This window comes from Eleutherodactylus coqui, chromosome 11 (genome assembly GCF_035609145.1).
Source record: "Eleutherodactylus coqui strain aEleCoq1 chromosome 11, aEleCoq1.hap1, whole genome shotgun sequence".
In the NCBI taxonomy this organism is placed as follows: domain Eukaryota; kingdom Metazoa; phylum Chordata; class Amphibia; order Anura; family Eleutherodactylidae; genus Eleutherodactylus; species Eleutherodactylus coqui.
In genome coordinates, this window is record NC_089847.1 from 5,411,670 (window position 1) to 5,426,095 (window position 14,426).

The window sequence follows — 14,426 nt, forward strand, 5'->3', positions numbered from 1 at the left end:
ATATATCTGGGGTCCGTACAGAGGTCTTCCCATCATCTATTATACCAGGACTGTAACAAGGGGGCGCTCTAATAACTATGTATAGATATATCTGGGGTCCGTACAGAGATCTCTCCGATCATCTAATATACCCAGGACTGTAACAAGGGGGTGCTCTAATAACTATGTATAATATATCAGGGGTCAGTACAGAGATCTCTCCCATCATCTATTATACCCAGGACTGTAACAAGGGGGTGTTCTAATAACTATGTATAGATATATCTGGGGTCCGTACAGAGATCTCTCCGATCATCTAATATACCCAGGACTGTAACAAGGGGGTGTTCTAATAACTATGTATAGATATATGAGGGGTCAGTACATAGATCTCTCCCATCATCTATTATACCCAGGACTGTAACAAGGGGGCGCTCTAATAACTATGTACAGATATATCAGGGGTCAGTACAGAGATCTCTCCCATCATCTATTATACTAGGACTGTAACGAGGGGGCGCTCTAATAACTATGTACAGATATATCTGGGGTGAGTACAGGCTGTGAGTGGATGTCTCATCCTTTCAGTGATACAGGACTGTAGCAAAGGGGCGCTCTAATAACTACAGTGCTCTCTCGAAAATAAGACCTAGCCCGATAATAGGGGGTGGGGTAAAATATAAGCCCTCCCCAAAATAAGCCCTATCTACACTAGATTTAAAAAAGCAGCAATACTCACCTAGCTGGCGGTATTCCTGTCCCTTGCGCTGGTCTCCGGCGCTGCAGCAGGCTGCCGTGTCCTCTACGCTGACAGCACTCTCTTCCCGAGAATTCGCTGTGAATACCCTGCCTCTAGCAAGCAAGTGCTGTGATTGGCTGAGCCACAGCGCTCGTGATCCAATCAGAGTCGGCGCTCGATCATTCACAGCTATTCAGTGAATGACATCACTGAATGGCTGTGATTGTTCATTGAGTGCCAGTTATGATCACTAGCCACAGCGCTAGTGATCCAATCACAGCACTCGCTTGCTGGAGGCGGGGATACTTGGACTGTACAGAAGTTTGGAGTGCAAAAGATTTTTCATACTGCATTTTGTAGTTTTTCTTTGGTGTTTGTAAGTGATTCCAACAGACACAGGGGTGTAATGATGGCGCCCCCTGTCCCTGGATGGCAGACAATGAAACAGTTGTCGCTGCTGGTACTTGTCAGATGATCAGACGCTCCTCTCTACTGGTGTTCTGTAGGGGTGTCCTGAGCCCGGTCACCTTGTGTGCCCCCATCCACTGGTCCAACACCTCCTAACAGTCCGGTCAGACGCTCCTCTATACTGGTGGTCTGTAGAGGTGTCCTGAGCCCGGTCACCTTGTGTGCCCCCATCCACTGGTCCTAACAGTCTGGTCAGACGCTCCTCTCTACTGGTGGTCTGTAGGGGGCGTCCTGAGCCCGGTCACCTTGTGTGCCCTCACACATCCACTAGTCCCAACACCTCCTAACAGTCTGGTCAGATGCTCCTCTCTACTGGTGGTCTGTAGGAGGCGTCCTGAGCCCGGTCACCTTGTGTGCCCCCATCCACTGGTCCCAACACCTCCTAACAGTCTGGTCAGACACTCCTCTCTACTGGTGGTCTGTAGGGGGCGCCCTGAGCCTGGTCACCTTGTGTGCCCCCATCCACTGGTCCCAACACCTCCTAACAGTCTGGTCAGACGATCCTCTCTACTGGTGGTCTGTAGGAGGCGTCCTGAGCCCGGTCACCTTGTGTGCCCCCATCCACTGGTCCCAACACCTCCTAACAGTCTGGTCAGACACTCCTCTCTACTGGTGGTCTGTAGGGGGCGCCCTGAGCCTGGTCACCTTGTGTGCCCCCATCCACTGGTCCCAACACCTCCTAACAGTCTGGTCAGACACACCTCTCTACTGGTGGTCTGTAGGTGGCGCCCTGAGCCTGGTCACCTTGTGTGCCCCCATCCACTGGTCCCAACACCCCCTAACAGTCTGGTCAGACACGCCTCTCTACTGGTGGTCTGTAGGGGGCGCCCTGAGCCTGGTCACCTTGTGTGCCCCCATCCACTGGTCCCAACACCCCCTAACAGTCTGGTCAGACGCTCCTCTCTACTGGTGGTCTGTAGGGGGCGTCCTGAGCCCGGTCACCTTGTGTGCCCCCATCCACTGGTCCAACACCTCCTAACAGTCTGGTCAGACGCTCCTCTCTACTGGTGGTCTGTAGGGGGCGTCCTGAGCCTGGTCACCTTGTGTGCCCCCATCCACTGGTCCAACACCTCCTAACAGTCTGGTCAGATGCTACTCTCTACTGGTGGTCTGTAGGGGGCGCCCTGAGCCTGGTCACCTTGTGTGCCCCCATCCACTGGTCCCAACACCTCCTAACAGTCAACGATGATTTTTAGTCCTGTTTAAGCTGAGTAACACCTGACAAGTGCACATCTCTCGTTTGTCGTCGGCTCACCCACTTTTGCTCACGTGAGCGTTTTATTTTTTTGACCGATAATCGTTGCGTCTAACCGCAGCCCTAGGGCTTGTGAACGGCGTCCAGTTGTATCTCTGGGAACATTCAGCGTCTTCGTATATTTTTGTATCATGTTCTTTGCTTGTAAGTTTGGTACACAAAGCTCACCTGTACTGGGGAGGGGGGGGGGGGGTTGAATAATTTTGGTTGCAACTGTGTCATGTGATATACAGACGTAGCGAACGTTAAACGACTTGGAGCGCTCAGCCATTATCGTAGTGCAGCTCGCTATTTGCTTTGCATTGGAGCAGCGTGCTCTTCAAAACGTACCAACATTCAGAGTGCTACATTACCAAGGCGCGCTCGTTTACCATTTGCTACGTCTGTACGGTTTGTTCTCTGTGTATCGGTTGGCGGTATATGTTAGTAAATCCTCCTGACACATAACATCCTGCAGACACTGTGACAGTATCTGTCCAACCCATGGCTGGCCCGGGCTCTTACCTGTTCGCTGGCTGCAGGCAATTTGTGCGGTTCGTCACTCAGCAGCATCAGGTCCTCGATTATCGCCTGTAGGTGCGTCACCTCCCCCAACATGTGAATCTCTCCACTCTAAAAGTGCAAAATCATGAGACATGAAGCTGAGATGGCACGTGACCCGGTCCCTCAGCATCTTGCATGAGTCTGTACTTACCACCACTGGCTGTAATAGTGTGATGAAGGTACAGAAGCGCCCGCGCTCCTCGATCAGCGCCCTGCGCACCGCCTGTTTCTCGGTCTCCTCCAGCAGTAGGTACATGTCGTTTACATCCTGCAGCGCGTGGTCCAGCTGAGGCTGCAGATCCCCCTTCCCTGCAGAACAGAGAGGACACTGAGTGACAGGCCAATGAGGCTCGAGCTGCCGCCGGCGGTCAGGAGGAGCATTAGACGACCGCTCCTATACCTGACAGGTGAGACCACTGCTCTGCTGGGGGTCTGACCAAGGCTGGTTGTTAGAAGGAAGCAGCTGGGATGCTTGGAAAGCTCTGCGCCACGTCGTCTCCTGCCGCATAATGGTTAATGGCCGACCAATCCCCAGCGCTTGCGTCACTTTATTGTGGCAGTCAGTGGTCATCGGTCGAACTTGTTGGCCCATCCTAGCAATATGTATGTGATGAGAAGCCCCCGTTACAGGGATGGTGTTCAGTCCTCTGTACATGAAGCTTCATCACTACATAACGAGAACGTTTAAAACCTTCTGACAGATTTTCTCTTTCACCATTTTCAAGATCTCTGATTGCTGTCAGCGAATGGATGTAAACAAGAATATTCCTATTTGCTGCCAGAAAGCAGAGATCTTGAAGATGCTCCATCAACCATTTTACAAGTCTGCTATATCTGGCCAGGATGACAAATAACATGGCGGCGTCAGCGCTCCGGGTCTGTAAGGAGGGGATATCATCTCTGAAGTCTTCTGCCCTGCGATGTTCCCTCCGCTACTTTAATATCCCCTCCTCTCTGAAGCCCCTCCCCTCTTAAGCTTCACCTACATGAAGTCCCTCCCCTTTAAAAAACCCTCCCTCGCTGAAGCCCACCACTATGAAGTCCCTCCCCTCTGATGCCCCCCTCCCCATCACTTACCTAGAACTTCTACAGGAAGGAGCAGAAGACGATGCAAGAGAAAAGAAGAGGAAGGTTAGTGAGCACCGGCATGCAAAGAGCCCCCCCCCCCCCACAGGAAAGCTTCAGGAAGGGAAATGGTTAAAGACGGACTGATACATTTTAACCAATGTGTACGATTACAGGACAGCTTATAATGTACAGGGGGTGTCGCTGATGGGCATGATGATGATGATGATGATGATGAGGATGATGATGATGGAGGATGATGAGGATGATGATGGAGGATGATGAGGATGATGATGAATGATGATGTGATGACTGGGTTGATAATGATGCTGATAATAATGATGATCATGATGATGATTGAGGATGATGATGATGGAGGATGATGAGGATGGAGGATGATGATGAGGATGGAGGATGATGATGATGAATGATGATGTGATGACTGGGTTGATAATGATGCTGATAATAATGATGATGGTGATGATGATGACTTGGGCTTGCACCCACCTTTCCGCGCTTTCTTCTGCAGCTTCAGTGTATCGGAGGATTTCTTCTTGATCTCATGGCGCGCTCGCTTGTATTCTGTGGGGTGGAGCAGATTACGGGGTCAGTATTACACTCTGAGAGTAAGGGCAACGGGCGGAGGTTTATATGGGTGCAGTATGTGGGGTGACATGTATGAGGACTAAGCCTGGCACTGCCTGATATGTGGTAGCTGCTCCACATCCAATATAGCAGCAGGGGGCAGTGTGGAGGTGATATGGAGGGGGAGGCTGGGCTGCTCTGCGGGTGATATAGGAGGCGCTATGTAGCAGGTGTGGGGGTTGTTGTGCGGCTGGTGTCAGGATGATGTAGGGGGCGCTGTGTAGCTGGTGTGGGGGTTGTTGTGCGGCTGGTGTCAGGATGATGTAGGGGGCGCTGTGTAGCTGGTGTCAGAATGATATAGGGGGCGCTGTGTAGCTGTTGTGGGGGTTGTTGTGCGGATGGTGTCAGGATGATGTATATGGCGCTGTGTAGCTGGTGTGGGGGTTGTTGTGCGGCTGCTGTCAGGATGATGTAGGGGGCGCTGTGTAGCTGGTGTCAGAATGATATAGGGGGCGCTGTGCAGCTGTTGTGGGGGTTGTTGTGCGGCTGGTGTCAGGATGATGTAGGGGGCGCTGTGTAGCTGGTGTGGGGGTTGTTGTGCGGATGGTGTCAGGATGATGTATATGGCGCTGTGTAGCTGGTGTCAGAATGATATAGGGGGCGCTGTGTAGCTGGTGTGGGGGTTGTTGTGCGGCTGGTGTCAGGATGATGTAGGGGGCGCAGTGTAGCTGTTGTGGGGGTTGTTGTGCGGCTGGTGTCAGGATGATGTAGGGGGCGCTGTGTAGCTGGTGTGGGGGTTGTTGTGCAGCTGGTGTCAGGATGATGTAGGGGGCGCTGTGTAGCTGGTGTCAGAATGATATAGGGGGCGCTGTGTAGCTGTTGTGGCGGTTGTTGTGCGGCTGGTGTCAGGATGATGTAGGGGGCGCTGTGTAGCTGGTGTGGGGGTTGTTGTGTGGCTGGTGTCAGGATGATGTAGGGGGCGCTGTGTAGCTGGTGTCAGGATGATATAAGGGGCGCTGTGCAGCTGTTGTGGGGGTTGTTGTGCGGCTGGTGTCAGGATGATGTAGGGGGCGCTGTGTAGCTGGTGTGGGGGTTGTTGTGCGGCTGGTGTCAGGATGATATAGGGGGCGCTGTGTAGCTGGTGTGGGGGTTGTTGTGCGGCTGCTGTCAGGATGATGTAGGGGGCGCTGTGTAGCTGGTGTCAGAATGATATAGGGGGCGCTGTGTAGCTGTTGTGGCGGTTGTTGTGCGGCTGGTGTCAGGATGATGTAGGGGGCGCTGTGTAGCTGGTGTGGGGGTTGTTGTGCGGATGGTGTCAGGATGATGTATATGGCGCTGTGTAGCTGGTGTGGGGGTTGTTGTGCGGATGGTGTCAGGATGATGTATATGGCGCTGTGTAGCTGGTGTCAGAATGATATAGGGGGCGCAGTGTAGCTGTTGTGGCGGTTGTTGTGCGGCTGGTGTCAGGATGATGTAGGGGGCGCTGTGTAGCTGGTGTGGGGGTTGTTGTGTGGCTGGTGTCAGGATGATGTAGGGGGCGCTGTGTAGCTGGTGTCAGGATGATATAAGGGGCGCTGTGCAGCTGTTGTGGGGGTTGTTGTGCGGCTGGTGTCAGGATGATGTAGGGGGCGCTGTGTAGCTGGTGTGGGGGTTGTTGTGCGGCTGGTGTCAGGATGATGTAGGGGGCGCTGTGTAGCTGGTGTGGGGGTTGTTGTGCGGCTGGTGTCAGGATGATGTAGGGGGCGCTGTGTAGCTGGTGTGGCGGTTGTTGTGCGGCTGGTGTCAGGATGATGTACGGGGCGCTGTGTAGCTGGTGTGGGGGTTGTTGTGCGGCTGCTGTCAGGATGATGTAGGGGGCGCTGTGTAGCTGGTGTGGGGGTTGTTGTGCGGCTACTGTCAGGATGATGTAGGGGGCGCTGTGTAGCTGGTGTGGGGGTTGTTGTGCGGCTGCTGTCAGGATGATGTAGGGGGGCGCTGTGTAGCTGGTGTGGGGGTTGTTGTGCGGCTGGTGTCAGGGTGATGTAGGGGGCGCTGTGTAGCTGGTGTGGGGGTTGTTGTGCGGCTGGTGTCAGGATGATGTAGGGGGCGCTGTGTAGCTGGTGTGGGGGTTGTTGTGCGGCTGCTGTCAGGATGATGTAGGGGGCGCTGTGTAGCTGGTGTGGGGGTTGTTGTGCGGCTGCTGTCAGGATGATGTAGGGGGGCGCTGTGTAGCTGGTGTCAGGATGATGTAGGGGGCGCTCTGTGGGTCCTCACCTCGTGCGTGCTCTTTGTCCAGTGTATTCGCCGTCTTCTTCCAGTCCTCGATCCTTTCCTGCAGAGGAGTTATTAAACTCTCCATGAGAGCGCTGCAGAGAGAAAACCAGATCCAGCCGTGTTCATGGTGAGGGAATGTAATCGGGGGCTACATGTCTCCATGGGGACTACTGCTACCCGTCCCGCCCCAATCAAAAACCTGCGACTATCCCTTGTTTGTGTCTGTGCACACTCACATTATGGGGAATGAACCTGCCCTGGGCCCCTCCTTCTCTCTCTTCCCAAGTACCTCCCTATTTACCAGAACCCTCTTATCTCTCTTCCTGGGCTCCTTATCCCCCTTTCTACCCAAGCACCTCCTTTTTTTCTCCCCAGGCCCCTCCTCCTTTCTTTCCAGGCACCTCCTATTTCTCCCTCCTCAGACCCCTTTCTTCCATCTCTAATGACCCCTCCCTCTTTCTCATGGCCCCTCCCTTCCTACCCAGGCCCCTCCACTCTCTCTTCCTAGACCTCTCCTTCTCTCTCTTCCCCTTCTCAGGCTCTTTCTTCTATCTCTATGGACTTCCCCTCTCTCTCTCAGGGTTCCGCCCTTCCTACCCAGGCCCCTCCTTCTTTTTCTTCCTGAGTGCCTCCTCCTCTCTCTTCCTGGGCTCCTCATCTCTCTCTCTTTCCCCAGACTCCTCCTTCTTTCTCTTTTGTTTTAGGGGCCCCTTGCTCCCCCTTACCTACTCCTTCGTATTTCTCCCCAGCCCTTTCCTATTTACCAAAATCCCCCTATCACTATTCCTGGGCTCCTCACTCTATCTCTACCTAGGCCCCTTCTTCATTTTTTCCCTTCTCTCCTTCTCTCTCTCCAAGACCCTTTTCTATTTCTCCCTCCTCAGACCCCTTCTTATATCTCTAAATGGCCCTCCTTCTCTCTCAGGCCCCTCCCTTTCTAGCCAGGAACCTTCTTATCTCTTTCTAGGCTCCTCCTATGTCTAATGATCCCGTCCTACCTCTCAGGGCCCCTCCTTTTCTACCCAGGCCTCTCCTTCCTCTCTCGTTCCAAGCCCCTTCTTATCTCTCTCATCCCAGGATCCCTCCTTCTATCTCTCTTCCCAGGTCCCTCCTAGACTCTCTCTTATCCCAGGCCCCTCCTTTACTCCCTCTTCCTGGGCCTCTCCTTCTCTCTCTTTCTTCCCAGTTTCCCCCTAGTCGCTCTCTCTTCCCAGGCCCCTCTTTCTCTCTCTCATTATAGGCCCCTCCTTCTCACTCTCATTATAGGCCCCTCCTTCTCACTCTCATACCAGGCCCCTCCTTCTTTCTTTCTCATCCCAGGTACTTCCTTCTCTCTCTCTCTCTTCCCAGGCGCCTCCCTATTTACCAGAACCACCCTCCCCCTCCCTTTCTCTTTTGTTGGGCTCCTTATCTCCATCTCTACCAAGGCCCATTCTTCTTTTTTTCCTTCCCATGCATCTCCTTCTCTCTCTCTTCTCGGTCCACTTCTTCTCTCTCTCTCTCTTTCAAGATGCCTCTCTATTTACCAGAAACCCTACTATCTCTCTTGTTGGGCTCCTTATCCCCCTCTCTACCCAGGCCCCTTCTCCTTCTTTCTCTCCAGGCCCTATCTTTTTTTCGCTCTTCAAAACCACTTTCTTCTATCTCTACTGACTCCACCCACTTGCTCATGGCCCCTCCTCTCTTCCCAGGCTCCTTCTTCTCTCTATTCCACCTCCCCAGGCTCATCCTTCTATCTCTAACAACTCCCCCTCTCTTTCTCAGAGCTTCCATTCCTACCCAGGCCCTTCCTTTTTCTCTCTTTTACCTGACCCCTCTTTCTCTCTCTTCTTGGGGGCCTCCTTCTTTCTCTTCCTGGGCCCCTCATCTCTCTCTCCTCAGACTCCTCCTTCTTTCTCTCTTGTTTCAGGGGCCCCTCTCTCCCCCTTAGCTACACTTTCCTTTTTCTGCCCAGGCCCCCTGTATTTACCAGAACCCTCCTATCTTCTTGGGTTCCTCACCCCCTCTTCCCAGACCCAGCTTCATTTTTCCCCCTCTAGGCCCCTCCTCCTTTCTCTCCAGGCCCCCTCATTCTATTTCTCCCTCCTCAGATCCCTCCTTCTGTCTCAGGGCCCCTCTCTTTCTATCCAGGAACCTCCGTATCTCTCTCCAGGCCCCTCTTTCTATTTCTAATGACCCCTCTCTCTTCCAGACACCCCCCCTTCTTCTTATCCAGGCCCCTCTTTCTCCAAACCCCTCCTTTTTCTCTCTATCCCCAGACCCCTCCTTCTTTCTCTAATGTTCCAGGGCCCCTCTTTGATCTACTCTTTTTCTTTCTCACTCCAGGCCCTTCCGTGTTTCCCCAGGCCCCTCACTATTTACCAGACCCCTCTTTTTATCTTTATTCCTGGGCTCCTTCCCCCTCTCCCCTCGGGCCCCTCCTTCATTCTCTCCTACCCAGGCCTCGCCTTCTAGCTCTCCCTCCCCAGCACCCTCCTTCTCTCTCTCTAGACCCTCCTTCTTTCTCTTTTTCTTCCCAGGCCCCACTTGCTTTCTCTCCTGCTCCAGGGGCCCCTCTCTTTCTTACTGACGCACTCCTTCTCTCACTCTCAGACTCGTCCTAGTCTCTTCAGGCTCCACCTTTATTCCTCCTCAGGCCCCTCCTCCTATTTCTTACCCGCCCCTGCGGTTTCTTACTTGGTGAAGTGCCGCAGTTTGCTCTCAATGCTCCGATGCCTCATACACATGCGGGTGAGAGCCGATCCGATGTCACGTGTGGCTCCTGCAAAACCAAATGTCAGTCAAAGTAAATCCGTGTAGATGAGGGGTCAGTAACTGATGACACGACCATGGCGGCTCACCTCGGGTATTGGTCGCCATGTCTGCCACTTTCTGAAAAGCATCAAGGAAGGCGACGGCAGCCAGCACCGTGGTCCTGGGGAGACAGCGAAGGGTCAATAGTGTCAGGAGGAGACGCAGCCCCCAGTCTGGCTGGCATCGATGGCACATATATGACACGACTGGCGCCCTCATTGTGAGGTGTTCAGTCCAGACTCTATCATGCATCTCCTCTGTAAATGTGTTGTACGTCATGGCACGCCTCATCGAAGGTACAGACTGAACCATCCGATGTAACGACCGTCAAAGATGCGCCAAATTTAATACAAGTACACTCTGTAATAAAACTAGCGCATTTTGCTCCAATGAGGTATGAATTAAGCATGAAACGCATGAATACATCTCCTAATTTGTCTTCGATTCCTCATCTTTTTCAAGATCTGTGCTTGTTGGCAGTGAATAGAAACATTCTAGTTTACACTAAAAACCTGTCCTGACCTAAAACTTCTGACAGCTAAAGGGTTTGTTACAATGTATCGGGGCCAATAATCCGCTGTGAGCTCAGCACAGCAGTAGCACATATTTCTGTACAGTCCTTGAATCCAAGCTACACAGGCACACTCTAACAAATCCTGTTTTCTAAGGAGCAGATGTCAGGATATACGTATTTCTTTTCACTGACAACAAGCAGAGATCTTGAAAACCAGGGAAGAACTGAAACACTGAGAAAATGGCAGAAATCTATTAGTTTTGTGCAAAATGATCTGCAGCAGCTCTACCCAACATTGAGAGTGCAGCTGACATTGAGCGCCCCACTGCACGGCGCAAAGGAGAGGTCCGTCCACGGGTCACTTACCTGAGCTGGGAGTGCAGTTTAGTGGCTTTAGAGCTGAAGTCCTCCCAGATCGGGTAGGAACTCTGCAGAAGAAGAAAAAAAGGCGTAATCACCATACTGCGGCTATAATGTGAGCCTCAGATAACCTGGGCTTCAAGCAGAATAGTGAGTGCAGCTCTGGGGTATAATACAGGATGGAACTCAGGATCAGTACAGGATAAGTAATGTATGGACACAGTGACTCCACCAGCAGAATACTGAGTGCAGCTCTGGAGTATAATACAGGATAAGTAGGATAATAGAATTGTAGAGTTGGAAGAGACCTCCAGGGTAATCAGGTCCAACCCCCTGCTCAGTGCAGGATCACTAAGTCATCCCAGACAGATGTCTGTCCAGCCTCTGATCACTTCCATTGAAGGAGAACTCCCCACCTCCCGTGGTAACCTGTTCCACTCATTGATCCCCCTCACTGTCTAATATCTAATCTGTGTCCCCTCCCTTTCAGTTTCATGCCGTTGCTTCTAGTCTTTCCTTGTGCAGATGAGAATAGGGCTGATCCCTCTGCACTGTGACAGCCCTTCAGATATTTGTAGACCGCTATTAAGTCTCCTCTCAGCCTTCTCTTCTGCTAAACATCCCCAGATCCTTTAACCGTTCCTCACAGGACATGATTTGCAGACCGCTCACCATCTTGGTAACTCTTCTTTTTTAAAGTGGGGTGCCCAGAACTGGACCCAGTATTCCAGATGAGGTCTGACTAAGGAAGAGTAGAGGGGGATAATGACCTCACGTGATCTAGACCAGGGGTCCCCAACTCCAGTCCTCAGGGACCACCAACAGGTCATGTTTTCAGGATATCCTATGGTAAGAACACCTGTGGCAATGTCTGAGGCACCAATAATAATTACATCACCTGTGCAACACTGAGGAAATCCTGAAAACATGACCTGTTGGCAGTCCCTGAGGACTGGAGTTGGGGAACACTGATCTAGACTCTATGCTTCTCTTAATACATCCCAGAATTGTGTTTGCCTTTTTGGCGGCTGCATCACATTGTTGACTCATGTTCAGTCTATGATCTATTAGTATACCCAAGTCTTTTTCACATGTGCTGCTGCTTAGCCCAATTCCTCCCATTCTCTATGTGCCTTCTTCATTTTTCTAACCCAGATGTAGGACTTTGCATTTCTCCTTGTTAAATACCATTCTGTTAGTCGCCGACCACTGTTCAAACTTTTCTAGATCTTTTTGAATCCTCTGTCTCTCTTCCCTAGTGTTAGCTATCCCTCCTAGCTTTGTGTCATCAGTAAATTTGATCAGTTTCCCATCGATTCCCTCCTCCAGATCATTTATAGAAATGTTGACCAACACTGGGCCCAGGACAGAGCCTTGTGGTCCCCACTTGATACATTCTTCCACTTGGATGTGCAGCCATTTATGACCACTCAGTTCTGTGTTCATCCATCCTGGTCTCTTTAAATGCTTCCCATTCTTCCTTCTTTTAGGGATTGGTTACGATTGTGCTTTGAAAATCTCATTTTGCAATATTTCCCAACCTTCTTGGACATTTCTGTCCTTAAGAACATCCGGCCATTGGATTCTTCCTCTCCTCTTTCTGAGTTCATTGAAATCTGCCTTCCTGAAATCCAACCTTGAGTTCTGAGTCTTCTCAGGTCTTCCTCCCCTTGTTATGCAACATTCAAGGATAGCATGATCACTGCCTCCTAAGGTCCCGGCCACCCCATAATGTATGTACACCCCACCATTCGTAGAATGTAAGCTCTTGGAGCAGGACCCTCACCCCTATTGTTTCCATCAACTGATTACTATATGTAACCGCGGTTCTATAACGTTTGTATTTTGTCTTTCTGTATCCCCCCGTCTATGTAAGCGCTGCGGAATATGTTGGCGCTATACAAATAAAGATTATTATTATTATTATTACACGGTGACTCCACCAGCAGAATAGTGAGTGCAGCTCTGCAGTATAATACAGGATGTAACTCAGGGTCAGTACAGGATAAGTAATGTATGTACACAGTGACTCCACGGCAGAATAGTGAGTGCAGCTCTGGAGTATAATACATGATGTAACTCAGGGTCAGTACAGGATAAGTAATGTATGTACACAGTGACTCCACCACCAGCAGAATAGTGAGTGGAGCTCTGGAGTATAATACAGGATGTAACTCAGGGTCAGTACAGGATAAGTAATGTATGTACACAGTGACTCCACCACCAGCAGAATAGTGAGTGGAGCTCTGCAGTATAATACAGGATGTAACTCAGGGTCAGTACAGGATAAGTAGTGTATGTACACAGTGACTCCACGGCAGAATAGTGAGTGCAGCTCTGGAGTATAATACAGGATGTAACTCAGGGTCAGTACAGGATAAGTAATGTATGTACACAGTGACTCCACCAGCAGAATAGTGAGTGCAGCTCTGGGGTATAATACAGGATGTAACTCAGGATCAGTACAGGATAAATAATGTATGTACACAGTGACTCCACCACCAGCAGAATAGTGAGTGCAGCTCTGGAGTATAATGCAGGATGTAACTCAGGATCAGTACAGGATAAGTAATGTATGTACACAGTGACTCCACCAGCAGAATAGTGAGTGCAGCTCTGGGGTATAATACAGGATGTAACTCAGGATCAGTACAGGATAAGTAATGTATGTACACAGTGACTCCAGCAGCAGAATAGTGAGTGCAGCTCTGGAGTATAATACAGCATGTAACTCAGGAGCAGTACAGGATCAGTAATGTATGTACACAGTGACTCCAGCAGCAGAATAGCGAGTGCAGCTCTGCAGTATAATACAGGATGTAACTCAGGGTCAGTACAGGATAAGTAATGTATGTACACAGTGACTCCACAGCAGAATAGTGAGTGCAGCTCTGGAGTATAATACAGGATGTAACTCAGGATCAGTACAGGATAAGTAATGTATGTACACAGTGACTCCACCAGCAGAATAGTGAGTGCAGCTCTGGAGTATAATACAGCATGTAACTCAGGAGCAGTACAGGATCAGTAATGTATGTACACAGTGACTCCACCAGCAGAATAGTGAGTGCAGCTCTGGAGTATAATACAGCATGTATCTCAGGAGCAGTACAGGATCAGTAATGTATGTACACAGTGACTTTACTGATTATGAAGGTAAGTTTAAGGCCTCATTTCCACAGCCATACTGGTAAAATGCTGCGGGTTCCAGCAGAGACCGTGTATGGCTGCGAGTGTACTGCACATGCCTGGGTATCACACGCACGCGGTCATTTGCAGTGTGACTCTTTTTTTAAATTCTCCGCTCTGTTTCATACTCTGCCTATACAAGTGTATAGGGGTCACGCTACGTGGTACCCAGAGAAACTTTTATTGACTCAATACACTGTGTATCACGCAGCAGCACAACGCGCACATAACATACAGTGAATAACCGCCCGTGGACTCGAGCCCTTAGATGTGACCTGCGATTTGTCAGTTTACATGCAGCAGAGGAGATACATTTCCTTCGTTTTCGGCTCTGGTGCAGATGTTGGGGACTCGTGCCGTGATGCTCTCTAGAATACATTTATGGGAGATGCAAGAAGGGGGATAAGCGGCATTTCTTCACATGTGGCTGATGTGTTTCCTGCTCTCCAGTGCTGCAGACCATAAGAGGAGCTCAGGAAGCAGCGGCGGCGGCGGAGGCCTCTGCAGACAAGAACTGCTGATTTTCCAACATCTGCTGCTCAACTTCTATAAATCCTAGAAGCCTTCAGAAACCGATCTGCGACGTCTAGATGTGTTACACCTGCTGCTCACGTGGAAACAGTCAGCAATCATCATGGATGTAGTTCACATGCCCAAAGAAGAAAGACACCAAGACTTCTGCC

At 50.8% G+C, this 14,426-nt stretch overlaps 1 protein-coding gene across 4 annotated transcripts in view; it reads right to left on the reverse strand.

The window, feature by feature from the left end:
* The window catches only part of MTSS2 (MTSS I-BAR domain containing 2), a 39,314-nt gene that overhangs the window by 15,769 nt on the left and 9,119 nt on the right, over positions 1–14,426 (reverse strand). For all 4 annotated transcript variants that reach the window (XM_066583907.1, XM_066583905.1, XM_066583906.1 and 1 more), the window contains exons 2-8: positions 10,561–10,622; positions 9,728–9,801; positions 9,564–9,648; positions 6,888–6,979; positions 4,557–4,631; positions 3,136–3,293; positions 2,946–3,053 (exon numbers count right to left, since the gene is read on the reverse strand). In XM_066583907.1, the coding sequence (XP_066440004.1) occupies positions 2,946–3,053; positions 3,136–3,293; positions 4,557–4,631; positions 6,888–6,979; positions 9,564–9,648; positions 9,728–9,801; positions 10,561–10,622 (654 nt within the window). The remainder of the gene's footprint in view (positions 1–2,945; positions 3,054–3,135; positions 3,294–4,556; positions 4,632–6,887; positions 6,980–9,563; positions 9,649–9,727; positions 9,802–10,560; positions 10,623–14,426) is intronic.